Source organism: Emys orbicularis, chromosome 1 (genome assembly GCF_028017835.1).
Source record: "Emys orbicularis isolate rEmyOrb1 chromosome 1, rEmyOrb1.hap1, whole genome shotgun sequence".
Lineage (NCBI taxonomy): Eukaryota > Metazoa > Chordata > Testudines > Emydidae > Emys > Emys orbicularis.
In genome coordinates, this window is record NC_088683.1 from 29,400,206 (window position 1) to 29,423,902 (window position 23,697).

The 23,697-nt window shown below is 44.4% G+C and overlaps 1 protein-coding gene across 1 annotated transcript in view; it reads left to right on the forward strand.

The window, feature by feature from the left end:
* KMT2E (lysine methyltransferase 2E (inactive)) overlaps window positions 1-23,697 on the forward strand; it is a 121,506-nt gene that overhangs the window by 31,599 nt on the left and 66,210 nt on the right. The window contains exons 5-10 of the mRNA XM_065421947.1: window positions 736-850; window positions 1,481-1,710; window positions 6,422-6,502; window positions 9,585-9,643; window positions 21,378-21,550; window positions 23,121-23,159. Of these exons, the coding sequence (XP_065278019.1) occupies window positions 736-850; window positions 1,481-1,710; window positions 6,422-6,502; window positions 9,585-9,643; window positions 21,378-21,550; window positions 23,121-23,159 (697 nt within the window). The remainder of the gene's footprint in view (window positions 1-735; window positions 851-1,480; window positions 1,711-6,421; window positions 6,503-9,584; window positions 9,644-21,377; window positions 21,551-23,120; window positions 23,160-23,697) is intronic.

The following is a 23,697-nucleotide window of genomic DNA, read 5'->3' on the forward strand; positions in this document are numbered from 1 at the left end:
GCAGGCTGGACAAATGACCAGGGAGGACTATAAAAATATTGCTCAGGCATGCAGGAGTGAAATCAGGAAGGCCAAATCACACTTGGAGTTGAGCCCCCCGCCCCTGGTGCTTGCAGAGTAGGGGAAGCTGCCGCTGTTGCTGCGCAACGTGCTTCTCCTAGCCTAAAGCACCTTCAGCCTCCTTGCCTGCCTCATTGTCTCCAGTGCCAGTGGGCTGTGCCTGTGTGGGCTAAGGTGGGGGCACCTCCCAACTATTGTACTGTACTGTATGGCAAAAAAAATATTCCCTGGAACCTAACCCCCCCATTTACATTCATCCTTATGGGGAAATTGGATTCACTTAACATCGTTTCACTTAGTCGCATTTTTCAGGAACATAACTACAATGTTAAGTGTGGAGTTACTGTATGTGGTATTGCACAGACTTATCTAATGATAAACCAAGTTTTAAGCTCAGGGTGTCTGAACTGCTGCAGAATTTACTTGGGGCTAATGCCTATAACAAGATCTCACATGCAAAGATCCATTTGAGCTATATATCTGATGTTCTAGAAACTTCTTTCTTGGTGATATGTATTTTATGCTTCCTTTGAGGCCACTTCTTATGAAAATGTGTTTTTTTACCTTCTAACAGGAACAAAATCTAAATACTTATAATTTATAAAATGGTAAAATACAAGTAAAAGCAAATAAATATGAAATATTGTATGTAATGGTGTACATCTTGCTTTTCAGACCAGAATCTGTAGAAGCTAGCCCTGTGGTAGTCGAAAAATCAAACAGTTATCCACACCAGTTATATACCAGCAGTTCTCATCACTCTCACAGTTACATTGGTTTGCCTTATGCGGTAAGTATAAAACTTTGAGTATACAAAAAGACAAGCATAGTTTTTAGAGTTCTGTTTAATGCTCTTTTGCTGTTTGTAATGCTCAGAATCTTAAACTTTCCATTCCAGTTTTGTTCTTTTCTATTGAATAAACATTTGCTTTGCTCAAATGAGCTTCTGAGTGGATGTATATAGAACCTGTATAGGCAATGTTCAATACTGCTGCTGATGCAGTACTAGTAAAATCTAGCGTTTGCAACTAGTGCTTCCAGAATGATTTGATATTGGTACATAAACAGACACTTATTTTTCAAGCTGCTTTATCTCCCTTTTCTTGTTTGTGTAAAGTTAAATGTGGATTTAGATATCTAGGCACCTGCATAACTGGTCTTAGTTTAAAAAGTTTGATGGGAGCTGCTGGAATCGCAGCTTTTTTGAAGTGTAGGGTATTATGTAGGTGTTTAAATGTGAATTTAGGAGCATAACTTTGGGCTTCTGTTTTTGAATGTTTTCATTCTGGCTATGAATTTAGAAACCTGACTTCCAAACAAAAGTGGGTGTAGGAATCCTTCTGAGGAGTTTGAAAATGAATATTGGTCACTGTGCAGATCCATGTCAAGATAACTCTGGGTTTTTCAAAAAATCATCCAGGACCATAACTATGGTGCTCGTCCTCCTCCAACGCCTCCAGCATCTCCTCCTCCATCAGTTCTTATCAGCAAGAATGAAGTAGGCATATTTACCACTCCCAATTTTGATGAAACTTCCAGTGCTACTACCATCAGCACATCAGAGGATGGAAGCTATGGAACTGATATTACCAGGTGTATTTGTGGTTTTACCCATGATGATGGATACATGATCTGTTGTGACAAATGCAGGTAAAATATTTTATATGAATTAAGATGTTAATACATATGTACATGTTTTTTACTTTTTAATCAAACTGTAGTAGTAAGCAGTTTTGAAATAACTAATTACTTTAGATTATGTTCAATTTTAGGGTAGGGGAACCGCCATCAAAACAGAGGCTCTTCCAAGTCCATTATAGGCCATATAACTGTCTTAACCGGCAAAATAGAAGTTCAAGGAGGGAAAGAGTTTCACGCTTTGTTCCAGTCTGCTATTTTGTGTCTGGTTGCTCCATTGTAAATATTTAGGAGTCTACTCTTTCTGTCAGTAGTGGGGCTTTTTGCAGGCCATTTACATTATCCATTAAATTCAGTCTAGTCCAGCATTTCTCAAATGCGGCCACCGTGGCTGCATGCGGCCAGCAGGGGCTTTTTGTGCAGCCACAGCCTCCTGGGCAGTGATTGGGGTGGGGGGAGGTAGGGGTGGGGCAAACAAACATACAAATACCACTTTTCACAGAAATGGATTTACTAGCTAGCAAGTCTTTAAAAAAAAAAAAAAAAAAACAACCAAAAAAGCAAAAGAAACAACGGAAGACAAGAACATGCAAAGCATGTTATTTGTTTTGATTCTGTTTAGGTCCAGTAAAGAATAGAGACAGCTATATATTATTTTTGTTATAGAGTCTGCAATAAAAATCTACTTAAATTACAATTTGGACATGTATATGTGCATATTTATTTGTTTTTTCTAAAATTAATGAAGTAGTTAGGAAAAATTGTCAAAGCAGCCATCAGCAAGAGTGGGGGTCCGCTCTCTGAGGCCACCAAAATATTTCTTGAGACAACCCCCCCCACCCCGGTCTAGTCCTTTGGAAGGCATACTTTCATGTTCTGGGTAATGCAAAATATTAGCACACTAGTTTTATTGTACAGTATTTAGGTTGATAAAATAAACATTTCTATTAGCGGTGAATATTACGTGTAACACTTCACAAGGAAATGTTTTAAGAACAATTTAAAAAAACATGTTGTGTTATGAGGACATTGCTATCAAGACCTGCTGAGATGCACTAATGAATTTACTAAAAACTGTTTTCTGCTGCAACATTCACTTAGTTTCAGTGCAATGTCTTACCCTCTGACGGTTCTAATAACGCTTACTCTTCTTATATTTTTAAAGTGCTGAAGGAGGAGCATTTTGTAGAGGAGAAATGTGGCTGAGGGAGCAGTGAGAATCAAGAAACAACTATTGGGATGGAAATGCAGAGGGATCAGTGGAATGTAAAATAAGTAGTCGGGTAGTGGGATCAGGGGGTGGGGTAGGGCGATAGTTAAGAGAAAGCAATTTGTGTGTTGCTTTAGGGATAGCACAAGCCATATAGAAAATAATGTTGGAAATATGCTTCTTCTTTGAGTTGATGCAGCCGTGTATTCCACTTAGATGTGTGCGTGCTCAGTGCAATGGAGCCGGATAACTTTGCCTAGCAGTACCCATAGAGGGGCAGCACTTGCGCATTGTGGCCATACCCCCTCCCCTGGCTATATGAGGAATTGCTGCCTGGACCCCCCTCTGTTCCTTCTTACCACCCGTGGCTGGAGTCAGAATTCTGTGTGGTTTTCATCCCACATCCCTCTATTTATTGACTTTTCTAGTTGTATATAGTTAATTAGTACCCTTAGTATAGTGTTAGTTAGATTGTGTGTGTTAGCTGTAATTTAAGTATTTCCCTGGTGATGCCCTCACCAGGGTTTAAACATCATCTGTCGTGTGGGGGAGTGATCCCCAGCAGTGATCGCAATGTGGTGCTTGCTGTGCCTAAGTGAAGCCTACATCAAGGAGCGATGTTCGATTTGCAGATGATTCACAGAAAAGACTCAGTGAATGGTCGTCGTGATGGTGTATCTTAGGAAGAAAGGAATCCATATCTTCCTGTATCTGGATGACTTGTTACTGAGGGGCAGGTCCAGAGAGGAAGCTCTTTGTCATATTAACACTATACTGTGCTTGCTTGGCCATCTGGTTCTTATCCTAAGCACTGAGAAGTCAACTTTGGTTCCCACTCAGAAAATCGAGTTCATTGGGCTCTAATAGACTTAACAAGTTCAAGAGCTTTTCTGCTGACTGACTGTTTTCAAGTGATTTGCCACTTTTTGCCTCAGTCTGCAGTCTCAGCCTTCCATGACAGTTTGGATGTGCTTGGGGCTCTTGGGCCACATGTCTACTTGCACACAGGTGGGCCAGTTCACAAGGTTGCACCTTTTGCCCCCTCCAAATGTGGCTCAGGATGGTTTACCATCCAACTCTTCGCCCCTTGGTTAGATTGGTCTGCCTTCCTCAACTGTTCGTGGACTCCCTGCAGTGGTAGACATGGTCTAGAGATCATTTGCCAGTGTGTTCCCTTCATCTGGCCCTTGCCAACTAGGTCTGCTGTCGCCGATGCCTCCCTAATGGGTTGGGAAGTACATCTGGGGTCACTGAAAGTTCAAGGTCTGTGGTTAGAGCAGAAGTCCTCACTGCATATCAACATGGTGGAGCTTCGGGCCATCTACAATTCATGTCATGCTTTTCTGGACTGTTTCACGGGCTCAGTGGTTCACATACTTACTGATAATATCACTTCAATCTATTATGTGAACTAGCAAGGGGGAGCACACTCCAGGATGCTCTGCCAAGAGGCAATCAGGTTGTGGCAGTTTTGCATTGAGGAGAGCATTACGCTGATAGCCAACTGCCTGGATTCCAGAGTCATTTTGAAGACCATCTCAGCAGGAATTTCTTCCTGAGTCACAAGTGGTCTGAAGACAAGTGTCTTTTGGGTCATCTTTGCAAATTGGGGCATTCTGATGATCGACTCGTTTGCTGTGAGGGGCAACAGGAAATGTCACCTGTTCTGCTCTCAAGGGGGCCTTAGTCTGGGCTCCTGTCTGACCCTTTCTATCTCAGCTGGCACTTGGCTCTCCTGTACATTTCCCCCCAATCCCAATCATCCGACTGGTCAGTCTCAAGCTGAAGGCAGATCAGGCCAAGCTCATTCTCGTTTCCCCAGTGTGACTGAGGCAGTGCTGGTTCTCTGACTTGTGCTGTCAATTCAACTGCCCATGCCCTTTACTCTCCATCCCAAACTACTCACAGAATCATGGTCACACATTGCATCCCATTCTCAGCTCCCTGCATCTCATGGTGTGGCTAATTCGTGGCTAAATGAGGAGGAAGAGCAGTGTTTGGTGGCTGTTTAGCAGGTCCTACTCAAAAGTAGAAAGATCTCTATCAGAATGGCCTAGTCAGTGAAATGGAAGCTGTTTTCGGTGTGGTCATTTGCCCCTGGAATTCAACCGACACTGGCTTCTATCCAGAATATCTTGGAGTACCTGCTATGCTTTCAAGTTGTCGGGACTTGTGCTTAACTCATTGAAAGCGTATCTGGCAGCGATATTTTTTCATTCTCCTCTTCAGGGAAGATTGGTCTTCTCCAATAATATGGTAGCAAGATTCTTAAAAGGACTACTTTTGTCTCCATTCTCCAATCTGAGAGCTGGTTCTTCTGTGGGAAGTTAATGTGGTACTAACGGCTTTAATAGGACCTCCTTTCAAGCCCATGGCATTTTGTCTGTGTCCGCTTTTGTGGCTGAAAACTGCATTCCTGGTAGCAATAGCATCCAGAAGAAGATTGTGTGAGTTGCAGGCTCTGATGGCAGGGCCTCCTTATACACAGTTCTCTAAGGGCAAAGTGACGTTAGACAAAAATTTTGGGTGTGATTGTGAAGTGGTTTCTCAGTTTCATTTGAACCAGGTGGTATATTTACCTATATTTTCTCATAAGCGACATTCATCTCCGAAGCAACAGTGTCTCCATACATTAGATTGTAGGCGACGTCTAGCCTTCTGTCTGGACAAGACTAAACCATTTCGTGCTTTGCCTTGCCTCGCCTCTTTGTCATATGCAGATTGTATGAAGGGTCAAGCGGTCCTTTCACAGACTGTCTCTAAATGAATAACATCCTGTATCAAAACTGTATATGAAATAGCTTCAGCTGTGCCTCCTCAGCAGGTGTGAGCTCATTGTATAAGAGCTAAAACAACATCAGTAGTGTTCCTTAGTGAAATCTCAGTACTGGACATTTTCAGGGCTGCTACATGGTCATCCATCCATACATTTATGAACCATTATTCCTTTACTGCATCTTTGAAGGCGGATGCAATTTGGTAGTGCACTCATTGTTTTGGTAGACTCCAAGCCCTGCTTCCCAGGGTGGGTACTGCTCGTGAGTCACCTAAGTGGAATACATGGCTGCATCTACTCGAAGGAGAAACGGTCACTTACTGTAACTGTGGTTCTTTGAGATGTGATGTAGACATGTATTCCATGACCCACTCTCCGTCCTCTTTGCATTGTAGTTTAGTTTTTGGGCATTTGGTGTGAAGGAACTCGTGGGGGGAAAGAGAAGGAAATTGGGGCAGCGCCGCCTTCTATAGCCAGGGAAGAGGCGATGGTCACGAGGTGCGAGTGTCGACCCTCTATGGGTATGTCTAGGCAAAATTATCCGGCTCCAATGGGCTGGGCGTGCACACACCTAAGTGGAATACATGTCTACATCACATCTTGAAGAACCACAGTTACATTAAGTAACCATTTATTTTGACCGAACATGTCCACTGTGCCATGGTCACTAAAAAAGTGTCAATCTTAAATGCATTAATTTCAGAAGACTGTACACATGGAATCTTTATTTTTTTCAGTGTTTGGCAGCACATTGATTGCATGGGGATCGACAGGCAGCATATTCCTGATATATATCTGTGTGAACGTTGTCAACCTAGGTGAGTAGCATATGGCTAATAATGGTGTGTGCATGCAATTTTAAACTCTAACTAAAATATTTAGAGACTATAAAATGAATAAAAGTTGTCTTTTAAATATGTTGATTTTATTGAAAATTAGTCTATCACAAAGTAGCAAGCAGGTTCTGTGTTATAAAGAAGCATACCAAACATGTTAACAAATAAAATTATTGAAGTGTTAAGCAGAAAACTTGAAAGAGAATTGCGTCTGTTGCTAGGTCATCTGGAAGTAAAACGACTAATTAGACACCTCATCCACTGTTATTTCTTTGCTTTGGTCTTCACTACAGAGAGTGTAGTGGGAAAATACCTTCTCTTTTCAGGGAATAAAGATCAGACATTGTCAAACTGAGGTTTTAAGAGGAGATGCTGGAAAAGCTGTTAAATCAAAGGGCAACAAGTCACTAGGACTAAATGGCATAAACCTAACAATGGGTAACAAATATGAAATTGTATTAGTTAGTTGGAGGATAGCAAATGTTAGAACTACCTTTACTGAGGGTGATCCAGGAGTATAATAGGAGCCTACCTGATATGATTCTGGACCTGTTAGCTGTCGTGGTTCTCTCACCACGGTTTGGCTGCTAAGGTGATTTAGCTCTCCAGCCAAGTCATGAAAAGCCCACCCTTTCTAGGTATCGAGTGCAAACAACAGAAAGTGTCTTTTACCCCCATCTTAAGCTGAGCACTATGGCAAGTATTCATGGCACAGGTACAGCTGACCAACCTTCTTTAAGGGTCAACTCACCCTGTAACATAGGGATTAAAGTCCAAGTATGTTGGTTGAGGGAATAATGAAAGAAATGTGCTATGATAGGTACAAACCTGCACAGCTTTTGTAAAAAGTAAATCATGTTACCCCAAAATGGTGGATAAGAGGAGGAGAAATTATGAATCTAATTTATTTGGAATTGCAAATAGTTTTTCAAAGTTCCTCACAAAAGGCTCTGAAGGGAGTGGGGGAAGAAATTAGGCTTCTTTTTTTCTTTGCTGTATTAAATAGTTCTGAGGGCTTTTTTGTTTTTTAAAGGAGGGGATGGGGTTTGTGCCTGTAAATGGGATATGGGTTTTTGTTGTGTGTTTAATTTTTTTTTTTTTTTAAATTACGTTGGAAATTCAAATCCTTTCCAGGCTGGAAGGGCTAGATTCACAAGGGGAATTTAGGTGCAGCAATGGGTAGCATTGGAGCACTGAACTTTTTGGTGACCTGCTGCCTAGTTGAATTCACAAACCCAAGTTACACACCCATATTCCCTATATAATGCCCAGGGAGAGTTAGGTGCCTAAGAAGGGGATTCACAAAAGCCATTATGCTGAGCAGAGAGCTGCCTAAGTTAGCAGTAGGAAATGCAGAGGAGACGGTTAAGTAGGGACTTGAACCCAGGTCTCTCGCTTCCAGATGAGTGCCCTAACCTCTGGGTTATGGGGTATTCTGGGTTGGGGGTCTCAATCTCTCCTGTTGGAGCTGTTCCACTGTGAATAAATAATTAAATATTCATTGGGCCAGAGAGAAAATGAGTGACTCTATAGCTCAGTGATTAGGGCCCTCATGTGGGAGTTGGGAAACCCAGGTTCCAGTCCCTTTTCTCCAGTGAGTGTTCAAGTATTTTCTATAAAAAGGAACAACTTCAGCAGGCAGATTGAGAGATCTACCACAGAATACCCCTTAGCCAAGTGGTTAGGGCAGTTATCTAGGGTTCAAATCCCTGCTCCACATGAGGTAGAGTAGGGATTTGAACCTGGGTCTCATACATCCTGGGTGAGTACTGTAACCACTGGGCTATTGTGGGACACCAGCACCACCTCTGTCTTGTGTTTGGGTTAGGCTTGCTCTGTGTGCGCCTAGTGGATTGGGCCCCAAAGGTAAGATAGGCAAGGGAACACCAAGTTTGTGAATACCACTAGAGCATAGGCATGAATTAAGCATTGAGCTACTGGGTGGTGTGAGGACTTAGGCAGCTTTGTGCAGCCCCAGCTGCTGAAGTTTAGGCATCTTGAGGATTTTACTGTTGGTAACGTATCCACCTAGGACTTTAGGCTCCTACAGCAGGGGTGGGCAAACTTTTTGGCCTGAGGGCCACATGGGGTTTTGGAAATTGTATGGAGGGCCGGTTAGGGGAGGCTATGCCTCCCCAAACAACCAGGAGTGGCCTGGCCCTGCCCCCTATCCGACCCCCCCTGCTTCTCGCCCCCTGACGCCGCCAATTGAGATAGGGAGGAATTTTTTAGACAGTTCAAAACTGTGTTTTGTTAACACCTATTCAACTTTCATGACTGATTAAACTTTTGAATAAAGTATGTCTTAAAAATTCAACACCTCCACCCCATCAGATAAATGGTAAAACTTATAATAAACATGCAGTTAGACCTGGTGGTTCTTCAGCAAAACCATGGAAAACCAGATTTGACATTTCTGAAATGTTTAAGAATTTTTGCTTCCTTTTTATCTTGAACTCTTTTGACTCCCTTTACATCTTAATTTCTTAAAGTTTCTTTTGAGGGATCTTGTCAAAAGCCTTTTGAAAGTCTAAATAAATTATGTCAAGTGGTTCTGCTTTCTCCACTATTTTATTGACACGTTCAAAGAATTCTGGTTAGTGAGTCATGATTTTCCTTTGCCAAAACTGTGCTGATTGAACCCTATCACATCATGATCTTCCAGGTGTTTTAGTTATTCCATTTTTAATCATTGTTTTGACCAATTTCCTATTTAAAGATGCAAGGCTTATTGGTTTGTAATTCCATGTATCAACTTAAAAGAGGTTCTAAATATGGATACAACATTTGCTACCTTGTCAAGTGAGTTAGATGAGAATGGCACTTTTGGATACAATTATGCACAGATCATATTGTTGCATAATGGAACAGTGAACCAACTAAATTTTTATGCATTACAGCGTCCACCTACTGACTGATCATTACAGAATAAATAAGTGTGTGTACTGATTACTGTAATTGTCTAAGTGTTTAATGTTTGGCTCCATTTCGTACCTACGTTCAACCACTTAGAAATGTTCTGATGTGTTGACTAAACTGTTCTGAAAATTGTGTTTTTATGCAGAAGTTTAGATAAAGAAAGGGCAGTGCTGCTGCAGCGAAGAAAAAGGGAAAACATGTCAGGTGGGTACAAAGAAAATTTAATAAATTTACTAAAATGTCATATATGATATACTGAATGTTTCAATGAACTGTAAAGACCCGGAGAATATTTTTATAGTTCTCCAATTTGCAGCCTTGCAGGTGCTTTGTAACTAGCATTCTTGCATATAAAATCTGGAATAGAATGAAATATTTTAACCATATTGTATCTTATCGAAGAAAGCACATCTTGATTTTATATATGTACTAGTCAGTTATGAAACTCTGTAAGAAACGAGTTTCTTCTTTGAGGGATGATCTCCATGTGTGTTCCACACGTGGGTCTGCATGCACACCATCCACCTGAGTTTGGAGATTTTTAGTAAGCGCTGTCCCTTGGCCTGCATGTGCACAGTTGTCCTCCTTGTGCTCCAAACTGAGAGTATAAGAGGCAGTGTGCACTGACACCTCTCCAGTTCCTTTTTACTAGTGCATGGTCTCATTCAATCTTCTGTGTCCACAGCTTCTCCTATCGTTGCTTCTAATTAGTATTTTTGAATTTCACTCTTAGATTTATAACTTTTAGTATTTAGTAAAGTGTAGCTTTAGTTCTCTCCCCGCTGTGGGGAAGCTCTCCCCTGAGGGCAAGGACTATGCCTACAGTCCCAGGTTTTAAGAATTGAATTTCTTGCCCCTGCTCCTTTCCAGTGTGTGACAAACACCAACACTGCCTTTAGTGCCTTGGTAAGGCTCACTTCTCCACTGAGTGCAGCATTTGCTACTCCTTCCCTCCCTGACTGTGTGAGGGTTGAGAGCTCAGAGTTGGGCGGCGGGGGGGGGGGGGGGGGCAGTGAATGGAGAAAGCCATTAGCCCACAGTTGGATCACAACATCGGCCTCAGTCAAGAGGTAGCACCCCTGTGAGTGCGACCTCAGAGCTGAGGCTGCAACTTCCAAGCTTAAAGAGTTCAAGGCTTCTCATGACAATAAGTGACACTCACAAGTACAGAGACAGATCCTACTCTAAATCTATCCTGAAGAGAAAAGATCCCTTTCCAACCCTTCCCAAGTCAGACAAGTCCTCACACATGGTCCTAAGGACTTGAGTCTTGGTAAACCTCCCCAGCAGGAAAATGCAACATGCAGGAGTAAGGATCCATCAGTTCCAATCTTTGATCAAGCTTATAAATCAGAAAAAAGACCTCCACTGCCATTATCTTCAACATCCAGATGAGACTCTGCACTGGTACCAACACGGCCCCAGAGGGATTTGACATCTGCTCTGACCAGGGAAGTGTCTGATCCGACTGCTCTGACCACCAGTTCACCCTACATCACAGGGTGGTCTGAGACCTGCATCTTCCCAAAGGATGTTTTTGCTCTCCGTTATCTTCAATCCCCTCTTCTCTCGGATTTAGAGACCTTATACCAGAGCAGCGGTTCTCAACCTGTGGGCCGCATGCAGCCCAATTGGAACACAGCTGCGGCCTAGCTCAGCTGTGTGCTAAAGGCTGGCCTGCAAGGCGGGGTCCGGGTTCTTGGCTGCCCAGCACGGGGGGGGCGGGGGGGGTCTAGGCTGCCCGGTCGGCCCCATAGGGTCTGGGGTCGGGGCAGCCGGCAGGCCCTGCGAGCGCCAGGGGGCTGCTGCCCTGCCACCCGGCCCCTGTGGCCCAGGTAACACATTGTGGGCCGCATATTTAGCCCATGATTATAAATAAGTTGAGAACCACTGCACCAGAGTAAGATAATCTTCCATCTGCAGACCTGAGTACCCATACTTTGGTACCAATGGTTCCGCTGGTCAGTTGAGAACCCACCTTCTCATTGGATGAGTTGGAGGCCCCAGATGAGCCTCTACTCCTGCATGAGGAGCAAGCCTGGATGGAAGCTCCAGGAGATTGGGATTTTGTTGTCCACCCAGGTATGACTTTCCAAGGGACCGATGGTTCCCAATGCAATGGGGTCTGCCCCAACCAGTTGATCCCTTGTACTGGCATTAGTGGGATCCTTAATCTAGGCACCCCAGCTTCATGCATGAACCTTTTCTGCTCTCTCCTAGCTGACACCAACAGGTTCTATTGATTATGAGGAGGAGGAAGTAGAGCCACATCTGTCAGCTATTTTATCATCTTCCCCCAATCAGGTGGTCACCCCATCTTCACTGTCTCTGCCTGATGATCACAGGCAATATCAGGAACTCTTACAAAGAGTGGTGTCAGAGTTCTGGATCCAGCTTGAAGAGGTTCAAAAGACTCAACATAAACTGCTGAACATATTAGAACCCTTGTGTTCCAGTGGAGTGGCCTTCCTGGTCAATGAGGCCATTATAGACCCAGACAGCGTAGTGTGGCACACTTTTTCACCTCCTGTGGTCCCACCTCAAAGACGGCTGAGAAGCACTATTTCGTCCTACCGACAGGAGTTTTTGTTCTGACATCCAGCACCAAACTCTGGTGGTACAAGCAGTCACTGGGTATGTCTACACTACGAAATTAGGTCGAATTAATAGAAGCCGGTTTTATAGAAATCGGTTGTATACAGCCGATTTTGTGTGTTCCCACATAAAATGCTCTAAGTGCTCTAGTCGGCGGACCGCGTCCACAGTACCGAGGCTAGCGTCGACTTCCGGAGCATTGCACTATGGGTAGCTATCCCACAGTTCCCGCAGTCTCCGCCGCCCATTGGAATTCTGGGTTGAGATCCCAATGCCCGAATGATGCAAAACAGTGTCGCGGGGGGTTCTGGGTACATGTCGTCAGGTCCCTCCCCCTCCGTCAGAGCAACGGCAGACAATAGATTCGCGCCTTTTTACCTGGGTTACCTGTGCAGACAACATACCACGGCAAGCATGGAGCCCGCTCAGCTCAGCTCACCGTCACCATATGTCATCTGGGTGCCGGCAGACGTGGGACTGCATTGCTACACAGCAGCAGCAGCAGCTAACTGCCTTTTGGCGGTAGACGGTGCAGCATGACTGGTAGCCTTCATTGGCGATCTGGGTGCCAGAAGCCGTGGGGCTGCATTGCACCAGCCCCTTGCCTTTTGCCTTTTGGCAGTAGATGGTTTATTACGACTGGTAACCGTCCTCGTCGTACAGCAGTGGCTGTCGATCATGGGCACCTGGGCAGACATGCTCAGTCCTATGGAACTGTCTTGATGATGATGGTTATCAGTCGTAGTATGCCATTTTCTGCCAAGCGCCCTGTTGGCTCATCGCACGTTAGCAGAGTCTTCCCTGAGCAGCAGATCGTGCAATAGGCCTGAAGGCTAACTGCCAAGCGCCCAGTATTTGCTGCCAAGCACCCAGAAAATGCTGAGGGCTATCAGTCATGCTGCACCGTCGTCTTAAGATGTAAAAAATAGATTTGTTCTGTATTCATTTCCTTTCCCCCTCCCTCTGTCAAATTAACGTCCTGCTAAACCCAGGCTTTTGAGTTAAATCTCTGGGGGGGGGCATTCTGTGTGACAGTTGTTTGTGTTTCTCCCTGATGCACAGCCACCTTTCTTGATTTTAATTCCCTGTACCTGTACGCCATGTCGTCACTCGCCCCTCCCTCCCTCCCTCCTTCCCCTGGTCCGTCAGATACTAGTTTCGCGCCTTTTTTCAGACCAGACGCCATAGCTAGCACTGGGATCATGGAGCCCGCTCAGATCACCGCGGCAATTATGAGCACTATGAACACCACGCGCATTGTCCTGGAGTATATGCAGAGCCAGGACATGCCAAAGCAAAACCAGGACCAGCCGAGGAGGAGGCGATTGCAGCGCGGCGACGAGAGTGATGAGGAAATGGACATGGACCTAGACCTCTCACAAGGCACAGGCCCCAGCAATGTGGAAACCATGGTGTTCCTGGGGCAGGTTGATGCCGTGGAACGCCGATTCTGGGCCCGGGAAACAAGCACAGACTGGTGGGACCGCATCGTGCTGCAAGTGTGGGACGATTCCCAGTGGCTGCGAAACTTTCGCATGCGTAAGGGCACTTTCATGGAACTTTGTGACTTGCTTTCCCCTGCCCTGAAGCGCCAGAATACCAGGATGAGAGCAGCCCTCACAGTTGAGAAGCGAGTGGCGATAGCCCTGTGGAAGCTTGCATCGCCAGACAGCTACCGGTCAGTCGGGAATCAATTTGGAGTGGGCAAATCTACTGTGGGGGCTGCTGTGATCCAAGTTGCCAGGGCAATGAGAGACCTGGTGATATCAAGGGTAGTGACTCTGGGAAACGTGCAGGCCATAGTGGATGGCTTTGCTGCAATGGGATTCCCAAACTGTGGTGGGGCGATAGACGGAACCCATATCCCTATCTTGGCACCGGAGCACCAAGCCACCGAGTACATAAACCGCAAGGGGTACTTTTCAATGCTGCTGCAAGCCCTGGTGGATCACAAGGGACGTTTCACCAACATCAACGTGGGCTGGCCGGGAAGGGTACATGATGCTCGCGTCTTCAGGCACTCTGTTCTGTTTCGAAAGCTGGAGGAAGGGACTTTCTTCCCGGACCAGAAAATAACCGTTGGGGATGTTGAAATGCCTATCGTGATCCTTGGGGACCCAGCCTACCCCTTAATGCCATGGCTCATGAAGCCGTACACAGGCAGCCTGGACAGGAGTCAGGACCTGTTCAACTACAGGTTGAGCAAGTGCCGAATGGTGGTAGAATGTGCATTTGGACGTTTAAAAGCGCTCTGGCGCAGCTTACTGACTTGCTCAGACCTTAGCGAAAAGAATATCCCCATTGTTATTGCTGCTTGCTGTGCGCTCCACAATATCTGTGAGAGTAAGGGGGAGACATTTATGGCGGGGTGGGAGGTTGAGGCAAATAGCCTGGCCGCTGATTACGCGCAGCCAGACACCAGGGCGGTTAGAGGAGCACAGCAGGGCGCGGTGCGCATCAGAGAAGCTTTGAAAACGAGTTTTGTGACTGGCCAGGCTACGGTGTGAAACTTCTGTTTGTTTCTCCTTGATGAAATCTCCGCCCCCCCCACCCACCCGGTTAACTCTACTTCCCTGTAAACCAACCACCCCACCCTCCCCTACCCTCCCCCCTTCAAGCACCACTTGCAGAGGCAATAAAGTCATTGTTACTTCACATTCATGCATTCTTTATTAATTCATCACACAACTAGGGGGATAATTGCAAAGGTAGCCCGGGATGGGTGGGGGAGGAGGGAAGGAAAAGGACACACTGCAGTTTAAAACTTTAAAACTTTAACACTTATTGCTCGGGAAATCATCTGGGGTGGAGTGACTGGGTAGCCGGAGGCCCCCCCACCGTGTTCTTGGGCCTCTGGGTGAGGAGGCAATGGGACTTGGGGAGGAGGGCTGTTGGTTACACAGGGGCTGTAGCGGCGGTCTCTGCTCCTGCTGCCTTTCCTGCAGCTCAACCATACGCTGGAGCATATCAGTTTGATGCTCCAGCAGCCGGAGCATCGACTCTTGCCTTCTGTGTGCAAGCTGACGCCACCTCTCATCTTCAGCCCGCGATTCAGCACGCCACCTCTCCTCTCGCTCATATTGGGCTTTTCTATAATCAGTCATTGACTGCCTCCATGCATTCTGCTGTGCTCTGTCAGCGTGGGAGGCAGTCTGTAGTTCTGTAAACATTTCATCACGCGTCCTTCGCTTTCGCTTTTGAATATTCACTAGCCTCTGTGAAGGAGAAAGATTTGCAGCTGGTGGAGGAGAAGGGAGAGGTGGTTAAAAAAGACACATTTTAGAGAACAATGGGTACACTCTTTCACGTTAAATTTTGCTGTTCACATTACACAGCACATGTGCTTTCGTTACAAGGTCGCATTTTTCCTCTTATATTGAGGGCCTGCCGGTTTGGTGTGAGAGATAACTCACGCACTGCCAGGCCACAGATTTCAGCTTGCAGGCAGCCATGGTAAGACACAGTCTTTTGGCTTTTTTAACCTTGTTAACATGTGGGGATGGTTTCAAACAGTACTGCTCTCATTAACCATACCAAGCACCCGTTGGGTTGGCCATTTAAAATGGGTTTGCAATGTAAAAGGAGGGGCTGCGGTTTCAGGGTTAACATGCAGCACAAACCCAACTAATTCCCCTCCCCCACACACCCAGTTCTCTGGGATGATCACTTCACCCCTCCCCCCCACCGTGTGGCTAACAGCGGGGAATATTTCTGTTCAGCAGAGCAGGAAGGGGCACCTCTGAATGTCCCCTTAATAAAATTGCCCCATTTCAACCAGGTGACCGTGAATGATATCACTCTCCTGAGGATAACAAAGAGCGATAAGGAATGGATGTTGTCTGCATGCCAGCAAACACCGGGACCATACGCTGCCATGCTTTGTTATGCAATGATTCCAGACTACGTGCTACTGGCCTGGCGTGGTAAAGTGTCCTACCATGGCGGACGGGATAAGGCAGCCCTCCCCAGAAACCTTTTGCAAAGGCTTTGGGAGTACATGAAGGAGAGCTTTCTGGAGATGTCCCTGGAGGATTTCCGCTCCATCCCCATACACGTTAACAGACTTTTCCAGTAGCTGTACTGGCCGCGATTGCCAGGGCAAATTAATCATTAATCATTAAACACGCTTGCTTTTAAACCATGTGTAATATTTACAAAGGTACACTCACCAGAGGTCCCCTGTGTGCCCCCAGGGTCTTGGGTGAGTTCGGGGGTTACTGGTTCCAGGTCCAGGGTGATAAACATATCCTGGCTGTTGGGGAAACCGGTTTCTCCGCTTCCTTGCTGCTGTGAGCTATTTACATTATCTTCATCCTCATCTTCCTCGTACCCCGAACCCGCTTCCCTGTGTGTTTCTCCAGTGAGGGACTCATAGCACACGGTTGGGGTAGTGGTGGCTGCACCCCCTAGAATGGCATGCAGCTCCGCGTAGAAGCGGCATGTTTGCGGCTCAGCCCCGGACCTTCCGTTTGCTTCTCTGGCTTTGTGGTAGGCTTGCCTTAGCTCCTTAATTTTCACGCGGCACTGCTGTGCGTCCCTGTTATGGCCTCTGTCCTTCATGGCCTTGGAGACCTTTTCTAATATTTTGCCATTTCGTTTACTGCTTCGGAGTTCAGCCAGCACTGATTCATCTCCCCATATGGCGAGCAGATCCCGTACCTCCCGTTCTGTCCATGCTGGAGCTCTTTTGCGATCCTGGGACTCCATCACGGTTACCTGTGCTGATGAGCTCTGCGTGGTCACCTGTGCTCTCCACGCTCAGCAAACAGGAAATGAAATTCAAACATTCGCGGGGCTTTTCCTGTCTACCTGGCCAGTGCATCTGAGTTGAGAGTGCTGTCCAGAGCGGTCACAATGAAGCACTGTGGGATAGCTCCCGGAGGCCAATAACATCGAATTCCGTCCACACTAACCCAATTCCGACCCACTAAGGCCGATTTTATCGCTAATCCCCTCGTCGGAGGTGGAGTAAAGAAACCGGTTTAAAGGGCCCTTTAAGTCGAAAGAAAGGGCTTCGTCGTGTGAACGTGTCCAGGCTTAATTCGATTTAACGCGGCTAAAGTCGACCTAAACTCGTAGTGTAGACCAGGCCACTGACAGGTCCAGACTGCAACACCCCCAACATGACACCTTTGGACAAGGGTGCCACAACCTTCTATGGAGAAAAGCTTTCTCCTACACAAGTCTCCAATTCAGAATTGCTTATTATGAGGCCCTGTTAGCAAAATACAATTTCACCAATTATGTGAAGTTGTTAGAATTCAAAGACAAACTCCCTTAGGGTAGAATCCAATTCCAGAACTTAATTGATTAGGGTAAATCGCTAGCCAAAACATCTCTTCAGGCTGTAGATGCTGTTGATACTGCTTCCAGAGTGATGGCTATTGCGGCTATGAGGAGATGATCCTGATTGCAGTCCTCAATTTTTCTGCAGAGGTATAAAGTACCATTGAAGACCTGACCTCTGATTCAGTTAACTATTTTAATGAAAAGACTGATCGGTTTCTTCATTCTTGTAAAGGCTTGATAACATTTATCTTTGAGTATCTATACATCTGTCCCAAAGAGAGAGCATCACAAACAGGGGTACAGAAAAAGACCACCCCCTCAACTGTTTTGTCATCAGTGCTCTCACAAACCACTGTGCAAATGACAGAGGGTACAGAGACCGATGTATGTAGCTTCCTCAACATCTATTGATACCTCACTCCAACCCACAGCTGAAGGTTTTCTTTTGACAGGACTTTTGAGATCCATGTTCCTGAATTGATACCTTAGAATCATAGAATATTAGGGTTGGAAGAGACCTCAGGAGGTCATCTAGTCCAATCCCCTGATCAAAGCAGGACCAACACCAACTAAATCATCCCAGCCAGGGCTTTGTCAAGCCGAGCCTTAAAAACCTCTAAGGATGGAGATTCCACCATCTCCCTAGGTAACCCATTCCAGTGCTTCACGACTCTCCTAGTGAAATAGTGTTTCCTAGTATCCAACCTAAACCTCCCCAACTGCAACTTGAGACCATTGCTTTTTGTTCTGTCATCTGCCACCACTGAGAACAGCCTAGCTCCATCCTCTTTGGAACCCCCCTTCAGGTAGTTGAAGGCTGCTATCAAATTTCCCCCTCACTCTTCTCTTCTGCAGACTAAATAAGATCAGTTCCCTCAGCCTCTCCTCATAAGTCATGTGCCCCAGCCCCCTAATCATTTTTGTTGCCCTCTGCTGGACTCTCTCCAATTTGTCCACATCCCTTCTGTAGTGAGGGGACCGAAATTGGACACAATACTCCCGCTGTGGCCTCACCAGTGCCAAATAGAGGGGAATAATCACTTCCCTCGATCTACTGGGAATACTCCTACTAATACAGCCCAATATGCCGTTAGCCTTCTTGGCAACAAGGGCACACTGCTGACTCATATCCAGCTTTTCGTCCTCTGTAATCCCCAGGTCCTTTTCTGCAGAACTACTGCTTAATCAGTTGGTCCCCAGCCTGCATGAGATTCTTTCTTCCTAAGTGCAGAACTCTGCACTTGTCCTTGTTGAACCTCATCAGATTTCTTTTGGCCCAATCCTCCAATTTGTCTAGGTCACTCTGGATCCTATCCAGCTTATCTACCTCTCCCCTCCATCTTAGTGTCATCTGCGAACTTGCTGAGGGTGCAATTCATCCCATCATCCAGATCATTAATAAAGATGTTGAACAAAACCGGCCCCAGGACTGAGCCCTGGGGCACTCCGCTTGATATTGGCTGCCAACTAGACATCGAGCCGTTGATCACTACCCATCGAGCCCGACGATCTAGCCAGCTTTCTATCCACCTTATAGTCCATTCATCCAATCCATATTTCTTTAACTTTCGGTCAAGAATACTGTGGAGACTGTATCAAAAGCTTTGCTAAAGTCAAGATATATCACATCCACCGCTTTCCCCATATCCATAGAGCCAGTTACCTCATCATAGAAGGCAGTCATGTTGGTCAGGCATGACTTGCCCTTGGTGAATCCATGTTGACTGTTCCTGATCACCTTCCTCTCCTCCAAGTGCTTCAAAATGGATTCCTTGAGGACCTGCTCCATGATTTTGCCAGGGACTGAAGTGAGGCTGACCGCTCTGTAGTTCCCCAGGTTCTCTTTCTTCCCTTTTTTGAATATGGGCACTATATTTGCCTTTTTCCAATCGTCCGGGACCTCCCCTGATCACCACGAATTTTCAAAGATAATGGCCAATGGCTCTGCAATCACATCAACCAACTCCCTCTCACCCTTGGATGCACTAGGTCTGGACCCATGGACTTGTGCATGTCCAGCTTTTCTAAATAGTCCGTACCCTGTTCTTTCACCACTGAGGGCTGCTCACCTCCTCCCCATACTGTGTTGCCCAGTGCAGCAGTCTGGGAACTGACCTTGTCTGTGAAGACCGAGGCAAAAAAAGCATTGCCTGCAATTGAGGGGCAATAACAGACAAGTGAGTGCTGAAAATTATTCACTCTGGCTATTTGATCGAGTTTCTGCTACCTCTTACCACAAACCCCATTCCCAGTCCCTTTTCACGGACTAATCTCATAAGGAAATCCTACATCAAGAGGTGCACCTCTTGCCACTTCAAAATCAGGGGAAGGGATTCTTCTCCCCATATTTCCTAGTCCCCAGAAAGAACGAAGGGTGGAGACTGATTTTTGACCTGTGACAATTAAATGTATTAATCCAAAAATTAAAATTCTGTGTGGTCACACTGGGATAAAAAATTTCCCCTCTGGAAGAGGACATATAGTTTGTGGCTTTTGACATGAAAGACACTTAGTTTTACATAGACATGCACCCATCCTACAGAAGGTTCTTCAGGTTTTTCCTTTGGCAAGACCGTTACCAATTCAGAATCCTCCCATTCGAGCTAGCTATGACACCCAGGGTCTTTTACAGAAGTCCTTTTCAGTGGTTGCAGCTTGGATGAGAAGAAAAAGCTTTTACTGTTTTTCCAAAACTTGATGACTGGCTCCTGATGGGCAGATCCAGCAGGGAAGTCCAGTTGGCAACCATATTCCTACTCTGCCTATTGTCTTCCTTGGGAATCTGTCAGCCACAAAAAAAATCTGCTTTCACTCCCACAAGGACTAGAGATTTTATAGGTGTGACCTTGGACTTGACTGCAGCAAGAGCCTATCTCCCGATGGAGAGATTCTACACCCTGAGTGATTTGATAAAACAGGTCACCCTCCGACTTCGGACTAGTCAGGGTTTCCTTTTCCCTTCTAGGCCATGTGGCCTCATGCATCTAGTTACACCATTTGCTAGGCTCCATCTCTGTTGCCTATAAGCCTGGCTTCAGTCTGTCTACTCATCAGACAAAGACAACATCAGTGCCAGAGTAACAGGTTACAGTCAAGGTTACAGTCTCTCTTGCAAACCCAGAAAAGATTCAGGTTGGAGTTCCTTCCCTCACACCGACACCCAAAGTGAGCATCATTACAGATGCTTCCCTCTTAGTTTGGGGAGCCCATATGGTTAAGCACACTGCACAAGGAACTTGGTCCCCTCTGGAGGCCAGAATTTATATCAATTTACTGGAATTAAGAGCAGTGTATTGAGCATGCAATACATTCCTTCCACTCATCCAGTCCCAATATTTCCAGATAATGTTGAACAATATGATGACTATCTTCTCCATAAACAAATGGGGAATGAGATCCAGTTCCCTGTGTGTAGAGACAGTCAACCTCTGGAATTGGTGTAACAGTAACCATATAACTCTCCCAGCAGCATGCCTACCAAGTGCACAGAACTCCCTACGTGTGGTGGTGGGTTTTTTTTTTTGTTTTTTTTTGTTTTTTTTTAAAACGTGTAATTTCTTAGGTTTTTGGGCTCCTTGACCCAATCTCCTTTCCCTTTCAGTCTCCGGCAACTTCCTCCTTCTGGTGACTGCAGGGGGCAGGTCATTGGGAATACAAGAGAGAGAGTGTTCAGGTGCCCAGACCCCATATGGCCTGCAGCAGCCCAGAGTTGTCCTTGGAGGGAAAGTCCTGCTCAGCTGTGGTGTGAAGCATGCTCATTTCAGACAGAATCTTCAAGGACTCTAGCTGCTAAACTTTTAAGTCTCTACTGAGCATGTGTGAACTCAGATTTTTCGAAGTCTTTTAGCTTGGCTATATTGGGATAGATTTTTATGGGGACACCAAAAGACTCATTCCTGTCACGCCACCTTGCTGAATTCTGCATGTGGATACTTGCAGCAGCTTATAGGTTGGGACAGCACTTATTTTAATTTTGGAAACCCAGTATTCTAGGTTAAACACTTACTGAATACCTGATTCTTTTTATAGTGTTTGTTTTATTTTGTTTTTATAGATGGGGATACAAGTGCAACAGAAAGTGGTGATGAAGTTCCTGTGGAACTATATACTGCTTTTCAACACACACCAACTACAATTACTCTAACTGCTACAAGGGTTACTAAGGTTAATGACAAGAAAAGGAAAAAAAGTGGGGAGAAAGAGCAGAACATTGCAAAATGTAAAAAGGTAAGTTAATTTAATTGCTCTTTATTTCTCATAGTTTTCATGTAATAGAATGAATTACTGGTATGTGACATTTTTAACATTTGCCTCGTGTTGGTGTGGAGGTTTTTACTTTCTGAATTTAGATTGGTATGCAGGACTCATCCATGGAAAGTGATGTATCAGACATGATATATTTTTTTTCTGGTTATCCAGTATTCTTTACAATGGAATCCCTTTAGAAATGGATTGATAGTAACTTTTTAAACTTATAACATATTTGCATACAATATGTACAGGCTTATATGGTGTCCTGTGAGGAGTCTATTATTTATAAATACATTTGGACATTTTTTGTCTCATGCTGTTATAGCTAGAATATTTCTCCCTCCATTTTTTTCCTTCCCACTGCTGCTAATAAAGGGCAAATCTTTTTATAGTGCTCTTTAGCTATTAAAATTCAGAAATGATTGATTGATGGTGTTGTCAGTTCTACCTGACATGACTTGGCATTCCATTCAGTTGAAGTGGCAGTTCTGTAGAAAACTGCTGTCAGAAAGTAACCTCTTCAACACAATTTAGTAAGTGAAGTGTGACTATTCCAAAATCCTTTTTGAAAATACAATTTTTATCCAAGGAAATAACTGTGTTGCATTTAGAAAATAAAAAAAAAACAGCTTAAAAGTAACTGTATTGAGGAATCACTGCAATAGAATTAATACACTGACATTGTGAAATATGACACCTTGATTTTCTAGATTCATATAAAAATCAGACACTTACTGGATACTAGCAAAATGGAGAAATTAAATCATTCCAAGATTTTAAAAAAATGCTCTGTTTGTGACCATGTTAAAATAAAGAACTGTTGCAGTCAAGCAAAAATATTAAAAGAAACTGGAGCTGGAAACCAGAATTTCAAAAGTTAGGCAGTGTTTTGGCATTTGAAACAAATGTTTAAGGTCATTAATTTATTTTTTAAAACCAGTTTCAAATGCAGTTGTAGAAATATCTGATCAGTTGTTAAAATATCACTTGAATGACAGTTCTTAATATAAAGTGCTGATACTCAGTGGTTACCTCCTAATATAGTGCAAGGGGATGCTTGAAAAGGCAAACTTAATGGAAAATACTGTGTTTTGAAAAAATTTCCATAATTTTACAGGATATACAATGTACATCCATAGGCTGTCCAATGTGTGCACCATTTAATGGGTTTACTTTGTATGCCCACAGAGCACTCTAGGTTAATGTTGAATCACTGGCACAGTGAGTGAGGCATCAAGGTGAGGTTGTAATGCTGGAAAAAGGCAAATTTCATGCCACCAAGTGCCATTGGACTACTAGCTTTGAAACCTTGGATTTCATTTTATTGGCAACCTTTATATAATATTCTCAAGAATATGAAAATACAAGTGGCCTTCCTTTTTTTTTATTGGTCTTTTAATGTCATTCTCTTCCCTTCCTGTTACTGCTTTTAATGACAACAGTTGTATTAAGAATTTAACCTTTTTAAAAAAGCATAAGATCATTTTCCCTCAGAAAAACTTTGTTAATCTTAAATTTTTAAATGACAACTGCATTTTTTTTTTAGGCTTTTCGCGAAGGATCTAGGAAATCTTCAAGAGTTAAGGTAAGTGTAAATATATGATAATTGTAGATAAATATAGGTGTTACTTCAGTTACATTCTGAACTTTCTGCTAACTAATCTTATTTTTGTTTATATGAGAACATGTGTTTGTATAGTAGAATATCACCTTATATATTGGTGTTTATATTTATCCAGAATACACCTGCATAACATGTATGGGTGCTAAAATACCTTTTTTAGTAGAATAACTACTGCATAAATATTTTCTGGTGGTGTTTAAATAAAGCACATTAGAAAATGACCAATTTATCTTTCAATTGGCACTGACTCTGCAAGTGCAGGCAATACAGTTTGTCTAAAATTTTCTTTCCTTTGAGAAAACATGAAATTTCAAAAGATGGATGAGAATTTAGAAGAGGCAGCCTGAGGAAGAGTTTCCCATGTCTCTAGCAAGTCAAACAGTGATCTGGGATGTCAGCTGTAAGATTGTTTTGACAGTTTTATCTTAAAACCTAATTGGTCTTAGAGGACGTCAAAAGATCCATGTTGTGTAAATTAGAACTACAGAATTCTTCCCCT